This window comes from Phoenix dactylifera, unplaced genomic scaffold (assembly GCF_009389715.1).
Source record: "Phoenix dactylifera cultivar Barhee BC4 unplaced genomic scaffold, palm_55x_up_171113_PBpolish2nd_filt_p 000581F, whole genome shotgun sequence".
In the NCBI taxonomy this organism is placed as follows: domain Eukaryota; kingdom Viridiplantae; phylum Streptophyta; class Magnoliopsida; order Arecales; family Arecaceae; genus Phoenix; species Phoenix dactylifera.
Genome location: NW_024067982.1, coordinates 57,145 through 79,090, shown reverse-complemented (window position 1 = coordinate 79,090; position 21,946 = coordinate 57,145). Strand labels below are relative to the sequence as shown.

At 43.7% G+C, this 21,946-nt stretch overlaps 2 protein-coding genes across 4 annotated transcripts in view; both read left to right on the top strand.

Moving 5' to 3' along the window:
* The window catches only part of LOC103717076, a 36,918-nt gene extending 25,487 nt beyond the window's left edge, over window positions 1–11,431 (top strand). The window contains exons 10-13 of the mRNA XM_039119605.1: window positions 607–692; window positions 856–969; window positions 1,179–1,249; window positions 10,975–11,431. Of these exons, the coding sequence (XP_038975533.1) occupies window positions 607–692; window positions 856–969; window positions 1,179–1,249; window positions 10,975–10,990 (287 nt within the window). The 3' untranslated portion in view covers window positions 10,991–11,431. The remainder of the gene's footprint in view (window positions 1–606; window positions 693–855; window positions 970–1,178; window positions 1,250–10,974) is intronic.
* A 7,271-nt stretch (window positions 11,432–18,702) lies between these two features.
* Window positions 18,703–21,558, top strand: LOC103717077 (pentatricopeptide repeat-containing protein At5g08305). 3 transcript variants are annotated; one of them, XM_039119602.1, is made up of 3 exons: window positions 18,703–20,869; window positions 20,949–21,047; window positions 21,142–21,363. In XM_039119602.1, the coding sequence occupies exon 1, from the start codon at window positions 18,775–18,777 to the stop codon at window positions 20,386–20,388; it is 1,614 nt and encodes a 537-aa protein (XP_038975530.1). In that variant the 5' UTR covers window positions 18,703–18,774; the 3' UTR covers window positions 20,389–20,869; window positions 20,949–21,047; window positions 21,142–21,363. The 3 variants fall into 3 exon arrangements, with proteins under 3 accessions (XP_038975530.1, XP_038975531.1, XP_038975529.1); XM_039119603.1 differs by having other exon boundaries at window positions 18,703–20,892; window positions 20,989–21,047; XM_039119601.1 differs by having other exon boundaries at window positions 18,703–21,047; window positions 21,142–21,558.
* The last annotated feature ends 388 nt before the right edge of the window (window positions 21,559–21,946 follow it).

Genomic DNA, 21,946 nt, shown 5'->3' with positions numbered 1-21,946 from the left:
ACGGGTCCTGGTATCGGTTCGGTGGACCTTGGTCTCAAGAGTTGTAGGGCTCTGATACCATGTAAAATTGGTATAGCTGGAGCATGCACACAACCCAACCTTTATTTTATGAATATATATATAATGGCTATGATTACGACAGATCCTTTAACTTGAGGGATGGAAAGGCAAGATAAGAGGAACCAAAAGAAAAAAAAAAGAAGAAAAACAAACACCAGCTACACTACTATATTTGTACAGACAAGAATCCCACCAACTTTTCCTCACAATCCCAAGAATTCATCATCATATGCTGTGAACCAAATCCCATGTATTTTTACAGAAAGCTTTTGGTGTTCATTTGTTCAATATTCCTCATCATGCTTACTGCGATCGGTAGAAATTTATTTTTGAAGAGACCTGTTAAGAAGACTTTGAGCTTGTCCAAGAAGTTCTTACTGGTTTTTTTCTGTCAAATTATCTTGTATCCTTATGCTTTCAAATTACCTTATCTTTTGATGTTCGGTTCCTTTTCCAAATAATATGGTCAGGAGATAAGACTCTTAAAACATTTTTGGTAATATTTTCATCTCTAAGTAAGCTATCATATTTTGAGTGCTTATGTAGGTGTAGAGCCTTGGACATTTGAGCAAAAGCTTGGTGAGGCTGTCTTCGTTCCTGCTGGATGCCCTCATCAAGTCCGAAATCTGAAGGTTAGTTAATACTGAAGGTGGAGCTATTTATTAGGCATGAACAGTTTATTTAATCCTTGAATCTGCCAAGGACAATATTTGAGGGAAATTTGCAAGCCTTGATGCAAATCACGTCTGAGACATTGATTTTTAGATTGTTACTAATTTTTTTTATTCTAAATAGTCATGTATGAAGGTTGCGCTTGATTTTATGTCTCCTGAGAGTGTTCATGAGTGCATTCGTCTGACAGATGAATATCGTGCCCCCCATCGTCATGCTTGGGGACAGAAACTAGAGGTTGGCTTATTAACTATAATGCATTTTCTTTTCTTCTAACACATTTCTGTTTATATTCTTGTAAATGTACAAATTTAGTTATTCTAATATCTTGGCTGGAAACATTTATTTGCATGTTTTGCCAGCAAAGAATGCATAGTTAGTCTATATTTGCATATTGTATCATTATTCATGCTATGACCTTTTTCTTATATGTTCATTGTGAACAGGTGAAGAAAATGGTTGTTTATGCAATCAACCAAATTGTAAAGGATTTAGAAGATAGAAAATCAATCTTTATGTAAGTAAACCAGACTCCACTTTACTTGCATCTACCATTTGTTTGTGCTTTTGCAACTAGAAGTTTGTACCATCACTAGTTTGCTTTCTTTGTTCTTTTTCATGTCATTCATTTAATGCATGAATTGGTGCTCTCTATGCATTGCAATTGTTGCAACATATATATGGAATAAGAACACTTTATGCTCTGTAGTGTTCATGACTTACCTTTAAGTCCCTCAGTTGGAAAAGAATAAAGAGGCAAATTATATGAACTTGTGAAGGAACATGTTGGAGGTAAGATGAGATCTTCATTGGACTCTGTCCAATTTTTCTTCTAAAAAACAATGAGATCTTGAAAGTAAGATGGCAAATGATCAAAGTGCTTGCATATTCCTCCATAAGAATAGAATATCTAATTATATCATTTGTTGTAGTATTAGACTTAGACCTATAAATCGCATACGAAGTTATGATGGAGGGTAGTGAAAAACCTAAAACAAGTTATAAAAATATTGGGATTCTTATCAGCTTTAAAATAAGAAGTCATTCTTAAGGCATTTTTCTTTCCGATAATGCAATATTTTTTCTGACAAATAAAAGGGCCATGCATCAATTAATTCAAATTAATTGTATTATTTAATAATTAATTGGTGAAAGCCTAAGGCAGAAAGTTGCTACATCTGGACCATGAATCATGGAATGCGGAACCCTCCCGAACTGGAAGATTTTGCCCGTTCCGAGCCGTACCGGTGGCTTACCGGTACGGTTCCGGCTTTGAAAACAGTTCGCTGTTGGAGTCGGAGAAGAAAAAGAGAGAGAGAGAGAGCGAGTGGTGGAGGGAGGGAGGAGCGGTGGCAAACGCTGGCGGAGGGCCAACGGAGGCTGCGGGGGGGCGGCGGATCTCCAAATTTTTTTCCGCAGCCTCCACCGGCCCCCCACGGCCCTCCACCGGCGTCCGCCACCACTCCTCCCTCTCTTCCTTACTCGCTCTCTCTTTTTCTTCTCCTTCTCCAACTCCAACAGGTTTTCTCTCTTGGTATGGCCCGACACAGTCCGTGCTGACTCGTGCCACCAGGCAACCGGTACGGTGCCTAGTACCGGCACGGTACACCTTGCCATGAATAGCTTGCAAAAGGGAAGATATCAGTAAATATATTGTTACATTGTGGGAAAAAACTTATGTAAATACTTAATTGACACTACAAGAGAAAAATAATACACATTCATAAAAGATAAAATCCCAATACCAAAAATATTGAACAGCAGCAAAATTTTGGTGCCCTGTAGGACACAATTAAACACATGAGATACTCCATAACATGCTTGCATGTATTTGCTGCTATATTTAATAGGCGCCACCTCTCTCTCTCTCTCTCCCCCCCTTTTTTTTTGCATGACAGCATGATTACACAACCCTAGAGTAGATACAACCAATAGAATCAGAAAACAAAATATCATGAAGCAGCTTAGGAATGGATGCGCTAGAGTCCCAAATCACCGAGTCTAGATTGTTGGCAACGAAAGATGCCACCCAATCTGCTGTGTTATTTGCTTCCTGATCAATGTGCATAGCTTCAAAAGCCTCCAAAGATGCGCCAATCGTCTAAATATCTGATAATAGAGGATGAATTCCCTTTGAATGGGCTTTGAAGCGTGCGACCCTGCTAATGACAATCTTAGAACTCCCTCAATCATGATCCTGTAAGTAGAGGTGTCATACACCAATCCTTTCTATGCCCCTTCCAATTTTGCCATTGGTGCGTAGTATCATACAAATGCAATCCACTTGTGACAACATTGAGGATTTCAATCCTCAAATTTCAAAGCCTGCACCACGGCTCACCACTGCTTACCACACTACCATCAAAATTGATCTTGAGGAAGCTTGGGGGTGGAGGTTTCCATATGAAATGGATCCGATGTGAGGATGCAGAAGCTGCAAGGGAGGAACCTGAGATTTTCTTTATCATCAAAGACCTCTCCAGGGTGTGAGAGCTAGTGAACTCTTCTGCTTGGGTGGTTGCCTACATAAAGACCATTTGGGGCCTTAGCATTGCCCTCAAATATGCGACTGTTCCTTGCTCCCCATATGTGGTGGGCTATATAACACACTAAAGTCACATGATTGTGAGTGGCAACACGCTGCAACTCCTGCTGAAGGCCCTGTGAAAAAAGGTCCAGGGGAATGCTAAGCCAAGACGCCACAATGAGAATGACTGCCATACTCCACACTCGTGGCTTTTGGGTGCTAAGGAGAACATGCTCGATTATCCCAACTACTTTTGGGCAACAATTATAATATGGGGAGACTTGAATACCCCTCCGATGTAGAACTTCATGGCAGGGTAGATGATGCCATGCCACTTTCCATAAAAATAATGCCACTATGGGATGAATCTTCACTTTCCATATCCACACCATATCCCTTCTTACTGAAGGGCTGTGACAATAGAGCTTATAAAGGTCTTTGACCATGACTTCAGAAAACACCGAACCATTCCAGCCCAATCTTTCACAAGTCCCATGAATCGGTAAGGCAAGAGAAAGCATTTTCTGAGCCAGGCCATCACCAAAAACCTGCTTGATGAAAGCCACATCCCACCCCCGACTCCCTCTGTGATAAGGTCTTTAACCTTCATATTTTCCATTGCAAGGCAATCCAATAAGTAAGGGTGCAATTGAGGGGGAGCTGCAAGATCTAGGGATCATTGAGAATGCTGATCAAATTTCCGTCCCCAATAATCCATCTGATGCTAGTCATGATCAAAAGAGCAGATAGCTTTCCAAATAAACGAGCTATTATTTGGTGGAACTGGATTGGATGTAGATTCCCAAGTGCCATATTTAGCTCTCATTAGAGTAACCAGAAACTCCTTGAATTCAACAGGAAACTGATGACATTATTAGCACAGAAGGCATCATGACGAGCAGTGAAAGGCTGGAAAGTGAGGCCAGCCTCCTTTCTTGGTTGACACACCACATCCCAGGCTAAGAGATGCACCCTCTTGGAACTGTCAGTGTAGCCCCACAGGAAATTTCTTAACAAACTCTCGAGCTTGTGGATGACTGCCCTCGGCACAATAGTGCTGGTCATTTGATAAACTGGAACTGCACAAAGCACCAACTTAACCAACACTCCTCTGCCCATCATAGATAGAGACTTTTACTTCCCTCCCTTCAATCTATCTTGTACTTTTTGTATTAGCTGAGAGCAATCTCTGGTATTTGGCATCCTCGTAGTGATTGATAGGTGTCACCTCCTTGAAAATCACATGGTCGGGTTAATTTTGTGTTCCTTGGGACCTATGCTTCACAACCTGATAAAACCTTAAATTCCATGCCTTATCCATCTATATCTTTCCTAGGTACATGGAAGTTTGATTTGCCGATTTTAAGGACATATTGCAACTAATCTTTCTACTTGGCACCAACCTTTTGTTTTGTATAGTACTATCTGGTTCCTTGTTAAGGAAACTTTGGGGAAAAGAAAGGCTTCCGATGAAAAATAGAAGATTAATTTACAGCAAGGTCCGCCGAACCGGTATCGGAATCTATACCGGTTAGCGCCTGGTATGATTCGGTACTAGTTCAGGCCGAATCGAACCGGCCGTATCGGCACGTCCTTTTTTTTTTGTAATTCTCTCTTTTTTAATACTTTTTCTATGAATTTAAGTCTAATGTGATGTTTTTTTGATGTTTTTTGGTGCTTCTATGATTCTGGTTTATCCTAGATGCATCTTGTTGCTTTAAAATGATACAAATCATAAAACGAACAACATAAAATATTTTCAAATCAAGATACAATCAATTATATACATTTAAAGTCCAATATACTTTTAAAGTCCAATATACATACTGATATCTAAAATTGTGTCGAGCGGCGATGTCTCTCGTAGATATCCGGATCATCAGCATAATCAGGAGGCACATCAATCTACCCCTCTAACCAAGCGGTGTTGTAATCTTGTATGTTCATCCCAGGAGGAAGACACGCTGGGTTATAAGCACTTTTGCTGAAGCTCTGGCTCTGAGAGATCCTCTGGCTGATAATACGGTTGTGGAGGGGTCCATCCAAATATACCGGCGGCAAAATTCGATCCGTGAGATTTTTCGGGTTGCGTTAGATAGTAGTCACTAGAAGATGTCTCGGACGCACTATATTCATATCCGTATATCTGTATGGGTCATAGACTGCATGTGGCTGCGGATAATACGATCCAGTATACGACTCGAAATCTAATACATTTATGGATCCTACTCCACGTATGAGGTCATCTGTAGTTGTATCATGTCCTCTAAATGACCTTGAAAATTAAAAATTTTTATATCATTATATACATCGTCCATAGATCTACAATATGTAAAAAAATCAAGCCCAAATCAAAAAATTTGGCATGATCTTTTATTTTGTAATTTTCGAGCTATCTTTTCAAGGTGCCTACAAAAAAAAGAAAGAAGATAGAAAAAAAGAAGCACACCTTATTTAGTCTTGGCTCTTTTTTTTGACAGTCTGAATCAGTATTGTTTGTGGATTTTTTGGAAAGAGAAAGGCTTGGACTGACCATTGGGAAGTCTTTCTTGGGCCTTCTTCAGTGGCGTTCGGCTTTTAAAGCCAAAGCCCTACCACAATGCCCACGCTGTGGCAATAATTCTGCACCCATTGACTCGATGCAAACTAACCGGTTCGCACAGAGTCTGGGTCTAACCAGATGCCACAGCATGGCAATAATTCCACACAGGGGCGGCTCAATACATTCTGGGGCCTAAGGCGAATCCAATGAACGAGGCCTTTTTTTTAATATTTTTTTTAATAAATATAAAATACTTAAAAAAATATATAAAAATAGATAGCTATCAAGTACACTATTTTAACAAAAATACATGAATCTAACAAAGATAGACAAGAAGCCTTTTTAATTTAATATAATTCTTGAATGGAAGCACATAAAAGTAATTATACTAAATGAAGGGCCATGAAACTGATTAAATAACTGAGATAATGCTTGGCAATACTGTTTACCATGTCAAGCAAGAGCCAAATAGAAAAAGGTCATCCCATGGCACTTCATGGTCAAGGTAAAGAAAAGAATTTTTCCATAAAGGAATCTCTCTATAAGAGAAAGTAGGATCATTATGGGAAATTCACCCCATCCCACCATCTCCCCTTCAAGTAAGTACCCAAGCGGCAACTGCAACATCACAGCATAGCAGCCATTAAACTGTTGGGTTTCCCAGTGCCCTAGGGCGCAGCGGAAGATACGGGATTATAAAATTTTCTTATAAAACCCATTATATGAAATCCTAATAAGTCAAGATCGCCTTAATAGTATAACCAAATAATGTAGAAAATATAATCTTGGTATAGAAGAATACCTATCACGCTATATCCAATATGTCTGAAGACGTCCTAAGGTGCCCAAATGTTCACCCTCCGATGTTGATCCACACAGGAATGGGTTCAAGACTCTAACTCCACCAAAACTTGATTCTAATTGTTCAATCCTTCCAAAGGATTTAATTGGCTAATTTTCCTTCACTTCCTTCTTCCTTTCTACCTCTAAAACATTCACTAGCCTTTTTGTCCTAAAGAAGACCCTCTTGTCTTGGGTTAGGACAAAAGAGAGAGGCTTGTAAGAAAGAAGGGATAAGGGAGAGAGAAGGAGAAGCTTTTTCTTGGATGATCTTTAGAACCCCAAGGCACCTCCTTATTTATAAGAGATGGAGGGATGCATCATAAAGGGATGCATCCCATCCACACACCTCATCATGATGAGGCATGTGCTAAGAGAGGCATCCCATCATGATGGGGTGCTAAGGAGAAGGGTGTATCAACTTCTTTCTCATGTCTCCCTCTTAAATCCTGATGATCCAAGGGCCCAAATGCAGGGAACCAAAGCCAATGGTCCAGATCTAGGCACCATCTAATGGTCCAGATCAAGGTATCATCATCCAGGGTGCCATCCAATGGTCCAGAAGCAAGATGCCATCACCGATGGTCCAGATTCAGGCGCTGAGCAACGGTCCAGATCTTCCATCCAGAGAGCCATCCAGTGTCCAGATTCAGGCGCTGACCAATGGTCCAGATCCTTCATCCAGAAATCCATCGGGAGTGATCCAATGGTCCAGAAGTGAAGGCCCTATCAAACCCAATCCAATTGGGTTTAACCAACTTAAAGAAAACATTAAACCTAATCAAATCAGGTCTAATTAAAGCCAAATGGGTTCCAACTCTTGGCTAACCCATATTAGGTCATGATCTAATCATATTAGATCAACCTAACCTAAGAATCAGATTCGAATTTAATTTGAATCAGGAGCTAGGGTTTGCAACACGTGCTAGCATGTTCATCTTGCAAACATGATCTAATCCAATTAGACCCTTGATCAATTTCCTTGTGTGTGACCCATTGGGTTCCTTATCTTAGCCAGCAGTAGGTGCAGGTGCAAGTTGACCTAACCTGATTAGAATACCTCTAATCCAATTTAGGTTCAATTTAGTGCTAAACCTGACTTAGCAATCAGAACCTTTCTGATGCTTTGATCTAATCAAACTCTTTGATCCGATCAACCCACAAGACATGATTGACGTCTAGCAACGTATCATGTCTACCCGGAAGATGAGGAATGTATTGGACAAATCCAAACATACCCTTCAGTGGCAAGTTACTGTGCAATTCAATCCCTCAGTCATACTACATCCTGAATAAGTGCATGAGTATGGATCAATATCAAACTCAATCACTTATTCATGTCTCTCTCAATCTTTTATATGATAATTCAAACAATGAAACATTAGAAACTCTTTCTAATATTCATTTTGCTTTGATCAAAGGCTTCTTGAATCATCATAAGATTAGAGTAAGTAGGATGTTACCTTCTCTTACTAGAAGTGACTGATTCCTTGTTGACCTACTCACAACCTTCGTACAAAATCCACCATATCCAGAATACCCCGTACACAACGCAATGTCGTGAATGAGGGTAAACCAAAATATAGCTTCAAGTGCACAAGGTACCATGGTGATCTCAGGTCTAAGGATCACTTGCACAACTCCCACTATGAGAACCATCTTTTGATAATTAAGAATCCATAAGATGTTCTCATGGCTAGTCATTTCAGTGAACTCATTCCTCTAATGAGCACCCACATCTTTGTATTAGTGTCTCACACAAGTGATTGTGAGATCAATCACCCTCTACATTGAGCATACATAAGATATGCCAGTCTTTTCGGTAATATTGATCCCCGACTCAATATACCAATTTGACTGGGAATATTCTAAATTAGGATTTTAGGATTTTAGGTCTCACTAATATGATCTCATCATAACCCTAAAACCAATGTCCTAATTTATGGGGTTCATCATCCAATAATAAAATAGATAAGCAGCAAATGATGAAACACAATGCCTTTATTGATATATATCGAGTGTCAAAGTACATGATTTGGAGGATTACAAAGAGAAACCTATCAAATGATTGGCTTATAGGGCATCTACTCTTTCATAAACCCCCTCCCTCCTTTTCTCTCTCTACCACCCAAGAGGGGAGAAGAAACCGAGAGGAGAAAACTAAAAGAATCTCCACCCTCGAAGAAGTCCATCTCCAATCCCCCTATCTTTCTTTCGGATGGCCCAGCTGGATCAGGAGTAATGTGAGGGAAGGAAAACCAAGACCAAAACCAAAAAAGAGAAGGGATGAAAGATAAGAGTGGCTTCAGGCGTCTATTAAGCCAACCAAAACCCTCCTCTCTCTCTCGCTCTCCCCACCCAAAACAAAACTACTGTCCCCAACATCCCAAATTGCCCCTCTGCAGGCCAGGAAACTCTCCACCTCCTTTCCATCAAGGGAGAAGACTCGTAGCCAGCCCCAGATCGGGGCCTTTGCTTCCTTTTGGTCAGCCTCCCGGGGGCCTTCCGTTGGCCCGGGGCCTTAGGCGACCGCCTCAGTCGCCTAGGGCTCGGGCCGGCCCTGATTCCACACCTTTGACTTGCTGCAAACTGGATGGAACCGTCCGATTTTGGCCAGTAACATTGGGGGCCGGAACCGTTTTTCTATAGCGAACCGAACCGACCCGAGATCGGGTCGGTTCGGTTCTGCCTAAATCGGGCGGTATGGCCCGGTTCGGCAGACCTTAATTTACAGTATTTGAAACTTGCCATATTGGCTGTTTAGTTCAAGATTTGGAAAATTTGGCAGCAATGTGCAGGCAACTAAGGTGTCATATAGCAGATATGCAATTACGATAAATGAAATTCATAAAAATAGATAAAAGTAAGTGGAAAATAAGAAATTCATAAGATTTTTTTTTTCAGTTAAACAAGAAACATTAAGTAGGGTAGCAGAAGTGTAGGATGAAACGAGAAGTGTGCCAGGGGGAACTAAAAAGGGAGTAGGGATAGTCGGAGGAGAGGAAGAGGCAAGAGGATTAGGCAGGTAGGAAAGGAAAGAGAGGTGAGGAGATGAAGGGGAAGGATGAAGAGGAGGGAGGGAGGGAGGGAGGGGAAGGTTATGCTGTAATTTTAATATGTTTAGATACACATATGCAGTATGGTAGGGAATAATGGAGCATTCTACAGCTTTTAGCTGCATGTCCACACCTCAGTCCCTTAGCTTACGCAATTTGTTAAGTCATGCATATAGAATCTAGAAAGCACATGTATTTTAAATAAAGTGACTACAGTGATGACTAACTATATTTATTTGAATCAATAACCATGTACTATAAGAGTAAAGGAAGATAGGACCGATGCAGACAACTATTAACATAGTTGAAAAGAAAATAATATTTACTGCAATTCCTGATGTGGAACTAAGAACATTAGAGAAAATAATAAAGATAAAATTAAAAACCAGAAAGAGTGCAAGAGAGGGAAGACAAGGTGTACACATCCTTCACAAATTGGCTTTTGGAGTGAGGTGTGATGGGTGAAGGCACACTCTTTCCATTATTTGGATTATAGTGTACGAAAAGAAAGCAGCATCAATTAAAAACATTAGATCATATGTTGCATGAGATGTCATATTTCAATTATTGAAATTGTGAAAAATTAAGTTCCACACAGTAAAATTTCAATATTATCCTTTAAACAATCCAACCAATCAGAAAGATGTTAAGTAGCTAAACACATTAAAAATTTGCACGTTTGAACAAGTATAGTTGAAACAGTTCAACTAAAAGTAGCTGCTCTGATTGGCTTTTTTGATAACCTTGAGTGGCATACTACATGGTTGCAATAAATATAAACGTGCCAGCAATAAATAAAGTCTTCTCTGGAGCGGTCCAATGTGTGCAGTCCCATACATATTGAAGCCATGCTATGACTGCTGCCTTGAGTTGAAAGGTTAACTACACTAATCTAAGGAGAACTTTGGATAAAGAGAAATGAAATATGAGAGAGAGAGAGAGACACCAAATCTACCATGATGATAATGATGTCAACATGGTTTGGCAAGATGAAGTGTCTTAAGGGTCTTAAGTCTTAACAATTGAAAGCACCTGAGCTCCATTCCATGCATCATTAGGGGTTCTTGATAACTGTTTGTGCTACAAAACCTTCTTGTGTTTCTTGATAATTCTTGATAATACTTATGTTTTTCATTGGGCATGCTGCTGTTGATTGTCACCTTATTACAGGGCCATCTGTGGGAATTTAAGATTAGAATCTCTGGAAAACCAAACTCATAAAGATATGGTTGCGTTAGCACGAGGCTTATCACTGACTATATCATATGTCGTATCAGGTTGGAGAGAGAGTAAGATAAGGAGACGCGTGAAACAGACAAAAACCCTGATATATGTCGTGTTGAAACCATGTCAGGTTTTGTCCCACATCATTGCTTGGCAAACTTGTGTCTTGGAGTTCTACTTTCTGGTCGTCCAAATTTTGGCCGATGTAGCTCGGTGATACTACAGCAAAATTTTGTAAATGGAATCTGTAAATATATAAGGTGGCAGAAGTTCGAAGACTGTTGCCTTGTTTTTTGAAAGCTTTGGTCTCACTATCCTTCTTGGCATAGGTACTGGCTGCTGCCAGATGTGAAGCATCAGTGTGTAAATGTGATTGTATATACTGAGTACTGTATATATGTGAATCTGGACGGTTAGTACACCTCATTTGGTAATATTTTCTTAGAAGGATAATCAGCTCCCTGAATGTGGGAATTCTTTGAAAATTGCATTATGCTGCAGTTTCAAGCAGTGCTTTGCTTATATTTCCCTTACAGTCGGCTTCCAGTTGGGGTTTCGCCGGGATCGTCGAGGGTGATCTTCCTGCTACTTGTTTACCCTAATTGCATGCACCTACTCAAGTTTCCAGTGCAGGTGCCAGGTGGTGGTGTGGGTGTCTGGTCTGGACAAGTCCAGGCAAAACCAGTCTGGACTCTGTTGATAGAGTGAATATGCATTCTCCTTTGGGTAACTGAGACGTCCGATCCTACACCTGGATGGCAATGCATCAGCCATCAGTGGCTAGGCAACCCAGCCTCAAGTTTCCAATCCTAGTGGGCACCAGGCACCCACATCCAAAAGAATAGGCATTCTTCATTTCCCTCCCGCCAGCTAACCGGGGTCAAGCGGCCATTGTTTTTCACATCTTACTTCTCACTGTTCAAACCTTCCCATGAAGGATTCCTGTTTGTTTCACCTATTTTTTTTCATGGTTGCATATCTTGACAGGTATGAAATGGGATTTTGTCTCTCCCTCCTGTTACATAAATCAAATGCTGCATGCTTCATTTCATGCAGGAGATGTCCCCCCTTTTTTTTAATAATGTCTAATCCAACAGCATTCTGCTAGATAGCAACAGGTTTTATAAATATTAACTACTTATGGTGGATTATTCAACGGTTGTGCAATGGGTTAAAGCGGTTGTTATACGGGCCGTTTCTGGAGCCAGTGTGGATGACGTTCAGTGGGGTGGCATTTATCCCGAGGTGGAGATGGATTCTGAGGCTCAAGGGGCGGACGTGCCTGTGGCCGAACTCTCGGATTTTTCTCTATAAAGATTTTAGCATGGAATTGTAGAGGGACGGCAAAGCCGTCTTTCAGGAGGTTGGTGCAGATCCATGGACCAGAACACGTCTGTTCGATAAAGGGCTCTGATTTATAGAGACAGATTGGGAGATCTACGCAATAGCAATAGAATCCCAAGGGCTGTCTGGGGGTATTTTGGCAATGTGGAAGCGGGGTGTGGCGTTAGTAGACGCTTTCCACTACTACTCCCAACAAGTTATTAAGGTTGTCTTGGATTCCAATGCAACACCGTGGGTTTTAAGCTGAGTGTATGCGAGCACTGACCATAGGACTAGGAGAGTCTTGTGGGACGAAATTACCCATGTAGTCGCCTAGGAGTTTCCGTTAGCGGTGGTGGGAGATTTCAATTGTATCCAGGACGCTAGCGAGAAGAGGGGTCGTAGGGCTTTTACTGACACAATGGATAGGAGGGAATTCCGTGATTCCTATCGTAGACTCCGGACCGCGGTTAACCTGGTGTAACAATCAGTCCGGTAGAGCCAGGGTTTGGGAGCGGCTTGATAGAGCCGTGGCGTCTACTGATTGGATTATCCGGTTTCCTTCCTATCGAGTCAGCCACTTATCTCAGATTGCCTTGGATCATTGTCCACTACTGATCTCGATGGCATTTGACTCCAGTCACCATTGCCCCTTCCGCTTTGAGAAGGTTTGATTATCTTACCCTCAGTCTTGGGATATTGTCCGAGGAGCTTGGAGCTTGCTGGTGCGTGGTGATGCCATGCATAAGGTTTCTCGAAAATTGAAGCTGACCAAGAGGCGGCTGCGCCGCTGGAACCGCGAGGTTGTGGGCGATATTTTTAGAAAGTTGGAGGAAGTGGAGGGCCTGATAGCCGACCTTCAAAGGAAAGAAGATCTTGAGGGTGCACTGCCTGAGGCTGGCATGGTATGCCTTCGAGGGCTTCTTGCCACTCATCACTCGATCTTGCGACAATGTGAGATATTCTGCGGACAGAAATTCAAAATCCAGTAAGTCAGAGAGGGTCCATCGGATCGCGGTCATCAGAAGCCAGAGGAATATGATCCAGTCTCTACGAGACGGGATGGGTCAGCAGGTGGAGGGGGACTTGGCAATTAGACAGGTCCTGCTTGATTTCTTCCGCTCTAGATGGATAGAAGATAGGGAGGATGATGAGGTTGACCAGCTCCCAAGGGATGCCACAGGTATTGGTGGTGTGGAGAATGAGTTACTGGCCGACATGGGTATTGGCGTTACAGAGAATGCATTATTGGATCGACAGGTGGTGGAAGAGGAGGTGCGAGAGGCGGTCTGAGCCTTGAGAGAGAATAGGGCTCCTGGTCCAGGAGATACTGGGGCATCGTTCGGACGGCGGTGGTTGAAGCGGTTCTGTGTTTCTTTAGTCGGGCAGGGATGCCTGACGACTGGAAGATCACATTTGTTGCTGATACCGAAGCGTCAGGATGCGGTGGAACCAAGCCACTTTAGGCCTATCAGCTTGTGCACAACTTTATATAAAGTTGTGGCAAGAATATTGGTGGAGCGAATGAAAGCCTTGCTTCCCGAAATCATCTGCCAGGAGCAAGAAGCTTTTGTGAGAGGTAGGAGCATATCCGACAATGTCATGTTAGCCCAAGAGATGATGTGGGATCTTCAGCAGGCTCCGAGGCGGCGAAGCCTGATGGCTGTCAAGCTGGACATGGAACAAGCTTATGACAGAATCAGGTGGAGTTTCCTTAGGCGTGCCTTGGAGAGTCTTAGTTTCCACGAGACCTGGATTGATTGGGTACTGGGGTGTGTTCGGGGACCGAGGTTTTCTATTCTAGTCAACGACACGTTGTCCCCATTTTTCAAATCCACCATGGGGCTTCGGCAGGAATGTCCTTTATCCCCATACTTGTTTATCATTTGCTCTGATATTTTGTCTCGGGCACTACGGGCTGCGTGCACCGCCGGGGAGCTGGAGGCTTATATTCCAGCTTCAGGGGCCCAGCTGATATCTCACTTACTCTTTGCCAATGAATGTCTCCTCTTGACGAGGGTGCGAGTAGAGGATGCACGAGCCCTCAGGAGGGTGCTGGCCGACTACTGCGCCACGTCAGGGCAGAAAGTGAATGCCCAGAAGTCCACCATCTCCTTCAGCCCTAGCACGACGGCTGGGGTTCGATGCGAGATCCAAAGAATTTTGGGGATGCCAGAGCAGGACGAGACTTGGAGCTACCTGGGTGTACTGATCTCATGTATGAGATTGCGGGTATTTGAGTGCTCCGAGCTGGTTCAACGGGTCCAGAGCAGGCTGGAGGGATGGCGGGCCACGTCTCTATCTATGATGGGTAGATTGACGCTGATCAGATCTATACTTGGTTCCATGCCCATCTATCTTATGGCAAACATAGTGGTGCCAAGGACAGTGCTATTGAAGATTGAGCGGCTACTTCGTGGCTTCTTATGGGGCTCGCATGGTGGTGGTCAGGGGGTGCATCTGGTGGCATGGAAGAGCATCTGCCTCCCATTCAGTGCGGGTGACCTTCGGGTTTTGTCTCTCTTGGAGAGACGGGAGGTGCTCATTGCCCGGTATGCAGTTCGGTTCTTTTTGGAGCCGCAGGGGTTCTGGAGCCGGACCATGGCAGCCCACTATGGGTGGATGGGCCCCGAGGCACTGGTACGAGGGCAGAGATGTTTTTTTCTATGGCGAGAGATTACGAGTTACCTGCCTACTATGTTGATGTACACTAGATGGCTGATAGGTGATGGGCGCAGTATTGATGTGGCTGAGGACCCGTGGGTAGATGCCCTCTCCTTGCAACATTAGCCAACTTTGGTTAGTGTTGAGGCGGCGGAGGGTCTGCGGGTCTGTGATCTCCTTGGCCCTGGGGGTGCTGCTTGGGACGAGTCTAGGCTGGTCCAAATTTTTGGAGGGCATCTGGCTGAGAGGGTCTGTTCCCTCTCGTTACATAGGTGTGTAGGTCCGAACGTGCGGGTCTGAAGCACCTCTACCAGAACCAGCGTCAGGGTGGGCGACCTCTCCCGCATTCTCTGGCGGGCATGAGCTTGGGCCAGACTACGCCTAGATCTGGCGATTGGGACTCCACCCGAGGGTAGCACTGTTCCTTTGGAAGGTGGTCTGAGACCGTCTTCCGACAAGAGCAGTACTTAGTGGACGAGGACTGAGAATTTCTTCGGTATGTGGGGACTGGTGTGGACAAGACTGTGAACCATGCCTTTCAGTTCACATGGGCTAGGGCGACTGCGGAAGGTTCGGGGCCGAAGGCCATGCGCCGATGTTCGGAGTCCCCATTGGTTCGCCAGGAGGCGGCTCGAGCGATTTGCACGTTCTACCAGATCTGGCTGGCTAGGAATGCTCAAACCTTTGGCGAGCGCATTGCGTCGCCGAGATTTGTGGTGGAGAGTGCTTATGTCCAAGCGACGGAGCTCAACCACATCATACCTGACGTAAGAACCTTGACAGTTCGGGACATCTGGGGTTTCCATTTTGCTTCGGCTGTATCTTGTACGGTGTTTTTCACCTGGGAACCTCCACTCTTGAGTTTTCTCGAGGTCAACTTCGATGGGTCTGTATTGAACGGAGGTTCGAGGGGTGGCGTGGGTTTTGTTATTTGGGACCCGTCTGCTAAGGTCGTGGCTGCAGGAGGCAGTCAACTTTTCGATATATCGGTTCCGAGTACGGAGTTGAGGGTCGCATGGGCGGGCTTTCATCATGCCCAGTGTGTGTTACGGGCCAGTTCCATTGTCCTGAAAAGACTCGGCCACGGTCATCAGTTGGATCCGGGGGAGCCCTAGGGGTAATGGTTGTCACCCATTGCTCCGAGATATCTGGGCAAAGGTGAGGGATGGAGGGGCCTTCCAGGCCAAGCATGTTTTTCGTGAAGTTAACGGGGCTGCGGACTGGATGGCTGCTTATGTAGCCATTCATTCCAGTAGTATCCTATAGGCTGGAGATGGGGAGTTGTTCATAGGTGGAATTTCGGGATAGGGTATAGTTACACCGGGCGGATTGGAAGAATTGGATCAGATAAAGTAAAAAAAAATTTTATAAATTATTTTTTTGTCTCCAAAAAATTATGGAGAATTATATATTGGGGGGTGTTGGGGGTTTGCATGAATACCATTCTAAAAATTTAAATTCGTATGAATATCCTTTTAAATTTATATTTATTTTTATATCCTCATAAAATACTATTTTTATACAAATGCTCTTAATATAATGGTTTTTCTAACGCCTTTAATAAAAATCATATTTATTTTAATTAAAAATAAAATAAAATTTTTAATTTTTTTCTTTCTCATTGCAATCGCCTTATAAATATATTTTTTTTTGTATATCTACCCATTAAGAATATTTTAGTCATTTTAGTTTAAAACCATTAATTTTCTAACGACGTTAGATGGCATGGGTATGTATTCAAAAATAGGAATAAAAAAAAGGTAGAACAATAAAATGACTGTTTTACGAGGGTATACATGCAAATATGAATTTAGAAGGGTGTTCATGCAAAATTTGATATTGAGAAGGATATTTATGCAAAAAAATTCTATGGTGAGGCGGAGGCGGGCTAAATTACCATCCATAAATACTGTTTTTTCCTTAAGCCATCTTTACCACCAAGCAAACACAACTAAGTTTAGCCCTCCTGGTACATTGAACAAGGTTTGTTTTTTTTAAAAAAAAACACCATTAAGTTCAGCTTTTCTTGTAGAAATGTACTGCATTGAATAAGGGTTTTTTTTTTTGATAAGATCGATAGATAATATCATTTTAGTATGCATACATCTACGTAGGTCAGAATATTAAATATGATGGAAAGCAAGGGAGAGGCCTCATGGCTATCTCGTTTTGTCTTTTTTTTTTGGCTAGGACAGGTGGATCATATCTGACGGTTACGGATACACCCAATAAAGTCAAAAAATAAGATACCTCGGAGTGCCAAGGGCAACTCCCCATCTTCAGCCCAAATGTCATGGAGCAATGGATAGTCACAGCCGTTACCCCTTGGACCCCCCCCGGATCCAACTGATAACGGTAGCTAAATCACCCTCCAGGATGATGGACCTGGCCTGTAACACGCACTGGGCATGGCGAAGGTCCGCCCAGGCAGCTATCAGCTCAGCTCTGCACACGGAACCGAAGTGTCAAATAACTTATTACCCCCAGCCGCCATAATCCTGGCAAACGGGTACTGAATAACAAAACCCGTGCCTCCCCTCGTGCCACCATCCAGGACTGACCTATCAAAGTTGACCTTGAGGAAACTCGAGGGTGGGGGCTTCCAGGTGAAAAACACCGTACGGGATATTGCCGAAGCAGAATGGAAACCCCAGATGTCCCGAGTTATCAAGGTCCCTCCAATGGGGATAGTGTGACACAGCTCAACCGCCTAAATGCGGAAACTCTCGACCACAAGTCTCGACGACATACGTCGTTCGCCGAATGTACGAGCATTCCTGGCCAACCAAATCTGGTAGGCAGTGCAACTCGCTCGATCCGCCTCCTGACGAAGCACCGGGGAATTCGAGCTCTGACGCATGGCCTGTAAGAACTGGTCCCCACGGCTCCACACCACCTGCGGGACTCCTGCCAAGCGCCAAGTAGCTCTAGCCCATGTGCACTGAAACAAGGCATGGTCCGCCGTCTCGACCATACCGCAAACCCCACACTCCAATGGAATCCTCAATCCTCGACCTCCAAGTATCGCTCTTGCAGGAAGGTGGTCCCAGGCCACCTTCCAGAGGAACAACGCGACCCTCGGGTGGAGTCCCAATCGCCAGATCCAGGCACAATCCAGACCAGACTCATACTCCCGTCTAAGAATGCGGGAAAGATCGCCCACCCTGACCCTGGTTCTGGTAGAGGAACTTCACACTCGTACATCCAGTCCACCACTCCATGGTAAAGAGAGGGAACGGACCCGCTCCGCCAGATGCTCCTCGAAGAATTGGGCCAATCGAGTCTCATCCCAGCCCGCCCCCCCGGGGGTCATAAGATCACAGACATGTAGACCCTCCTCAGCCTCGACACTAACTGTAGTGGGCCAAAGATGCAGAGGGAGGCCGTCGACCCATGGGTCCCCGGCCACATCAATGCTCCGCCCGTCGTCTATCAGCCATCGGGTGTGACCGACACGTAGGCAAGTACCTCGCTATCTCACGCCACAGAAAGGAGCATCTCCACCCTACTCGAGTCCAGCCCTTCGGGCCTATCCCTCCCATAACGGACAGTCATGATCCGGCTCCAAAACCGCTGCGGCTCCAGGATGAAGCGGGTAGCATGCCGGGCGAGGAGCAGCTCCCGTCTCTCTAGGAGAGACAACACTCCTAAGCCACCCTCACCGAAAGGGAGGCAGATACTCTTCCATACCATTAGGTCAAACCTTGGTCCTTTCCATACGAGCCCCATAAGAAATTCCGAAGAAGTCGTTCGATCTTCACTCGAACTCCCGTTTTGTCCTTGTTGAAGAAGGTTTTCCATTGTAGCGGGGAAAAAAAATTGGTTTTGTAACGCCTAGACCATGAAACGCCCTTCCAAACCACCAAATGCTACCAGTACCCTCGACCAAGTCACCGCATCTCAACCGCTGCTTCGTCTTCCTCCTACAGCGATGCAAGTCTATGAGCGAGCTGAAGCGAATCCACGCCCAAATCACCACCCATGGGCTCTCCGCTGACAACTTTCTCATCTCCAAACTCCTCTTCTCCGCCGTCTTTGACTACGGCGACATCGATTACTCTTGCCGGGTATTCCGAACCCTTCCCGCCCCAACCACCTTCATCTATAACACTCTCATCCGAGGCTTCTCCAAATCCAAGAACCCGAACTCCTCCATTTCTCTCTATACCCAGATGCTTCGTGCCGGGGTCTCACCGGATCACCTCACCTTCCCCTTCCTCGCGAAGTCCTGCGCCCGCCTCTCCTCCCTCCGTTTAGGGCTGTCCGTCCATGCCCACATTGCGAAGAGTGGGCTGGAATTCGATCTCTTCGTCCAGAATTCTTTGATTCACTTGTATGCATCTTGCGACGATATATTGTCTGCCCGGAGGGTGTTCGATGGAATTTCCCAACCAAATGTCGTGTCATGGAATGCCCTGGTTGATGGCTATGCAAAGTGTGGAAATATAGCTGCTGCGAGGGAGGCGTTTGATCGTATGCCGGAGAGGGATGTGGTGTCTTGGAGCGCTCTGATTGATGGGTATGTGAAAGGTGGGGAGTACAGAGAGGCGCTCGCCCTATTCGAGATGATGCAAGCTCAGGCAGGTGGGCCAAAAGCCAATGAGGTCACCATGGTGAGCGTGTTGTGTGCCTGTGCGCATTTAGGGGCCCTTGATAAAGGGAGGGAGATGCACCGTCATTTAGAGGAAAATGGCTTACGCTTAAGTCCAGAGCTGTTGACTTCCTTGATTGACATGTATGCCAAATGTGGATCGATACATGAGGGTCTTGAAGTGTTTCATGCCGTCCCAGCACAAAAAACAGATGTGTTGATGTGGAATGCGATGATTGGGGGGCTCGCAATGCATGGGTTGGGCAAAGAGTCAGTAGAGATGTTCAGAGAAATGCAGAGGGTGGGCATGGTACCAGATGAGATCACGTACTTGGGGTTGTTGAGCTCTTGTGCTCATGGAGGCTTGGTAGAGGATGCCTGGGCTTTCTTTAGATCCCTCAAAGCCCAAGGCATGACACCGCATGTTGAACATTATGCTTGCATGGTTGATGTTCTTTGTCGAGCGGGCTGTATGGAGGAGGCATATGAGTTTGTCAGCACAATGCCCATCGAGCCGAGTGCTTCTGTTTTAGGTGCTCTGCTTAGTGGGTGTCAGACCCATGGTTGGGTGAAGCTGGGAGAGATTGTGGGAAAGAGGCTCATCAAATTGGAGCCGGAACATGATGGACGGTACATTGGCTTGTCAAATGTTTATGCCATTGCAAGGCGGTGGGAAGAGGCCAAGACAATGCGCGAAGCAATGGAAAAGAGAGGGGTGAAGAAGCTTCCTGGGTATAGTGAGATTGAGGTGGACGGAGGTCTACACATATTCATTGCTCATGATAAGGCTCATCCCCAATCAACAGAGGTTTATTCTATGTTGAGTGTGGTAGCTATGCAAATGAAAATGGAGTATAATGGCATCATCCAAGAACCTTTATCATTGTAATCCAAAGGCAAATGGTCAAGCATGCATGCACATCTCAAAAATGGAGTACACAGTAACACCTTGGGGACCTATACCATCAAACGGATTAAAATTTCAACAGAGTGCTGGTTGATTTCTTTGCTCGGCAACTGATCATATTCCCATCACACTATGGGATTCTTATTTCTAACAGAGCGATCTAACTATTGGAAAATATTGTACTGAGATAAAAACAAAGATCTTGACGACATGACATCAAGGAAGCAAGGCCAATCTTTGGCTGAAAGTGGTACAATTGAATGCTATAAGAAAGGAAGCCCGTACTCGCAATTTTGGAGCATTTTCATGCAATGGCTGCAGACTGTACCTTCCTTTTCCTTTTTAATATGAAACAAACTTGAAGTGAAACCAACCTGTGGCTATCACAGTCCCTCTTATGCAAGCGCTCCCTTCAAGGGCTACAAGCGTCCAGGATCCAAGAAGCAGCACTTCCCTCCAAATGGTCATTGTGGCATAGCTTAAGTGGTAACCCAATTTCTGGAATAGCTTTGTTTCTGAAAATTAACTATTATCTTTATCAGGTATGCATGCACCAGATGAACTGGACTAATTTCATCTCAGGAGCAAAGATGAAACCAGATTCCTATAGTGCACTAGAATGAAGTCAAATATTACCTCCAGTGTGTATCTACTATTTAACTCATTTTAAGATTTCTCTATTTCAGTTTGGCTCAAAACATTTTCTGAGATTGAACATGCTTTCATTGATTTCAGACAATAAAGCAAAGCCTGGGATAGAGGAACAGGTGAATGAATCGGTGGAATATTGTGGAGAAAGATACGTTGTGCAGGAACTTTGCATTCTTTAACTGCTGGGTGTTGTGGTATCGGAAAAAGAAATGTGAAGGTTTTAAAACATGTATATCAGAACCCAAGGTTTCTTGTATCTGTATCAAAGTTATGGTTTTGAAGGGGATTTAGAGCAAGTTGATGCAAGCAAGAGGCCTCCTGCTGGAGAGATAATTATAGGCTCAGTGTCCATGCTTGCATAGGTCAAGGAGAGATAATCTACACCAAGTTAACAGCTAACACAAAGGTCAAGTGAGACTTCTTATATCACAGCATATCTTGGAGCAATATCTACCTTGAGATGTATTACTACAATCCTCAGTTTTGGTCGTATTTACTCTTTGCATAGGTGCATAATTGTCATTTGACAGATTTATTGGTTGCTATCAAAAAAGCACATCCAATGCACATTTAAGAAAAAATGATAAGCAAAAAGAAATATAAAGAATTTTGAATCACATGGAATCTAGTTTAAAATAAACAAATAAATAAATAATAAGAAATAAAATAATATAATACAAAAGATTAAGAACATATCAACTTAAAAAGTACAACAATAACATAGAGTAGAAAATATTGAAGTAAGAATATGGTAAAATCAAATATGAATTTCAGCAATCAACACACACTAAAATACAAATAGAAAATTACTAAAAAGTAAACAGTTGAATAAAAATACAAACATGAAAAATGTTAGATACAAATTATAAAATGAGATTGGATGAAATGA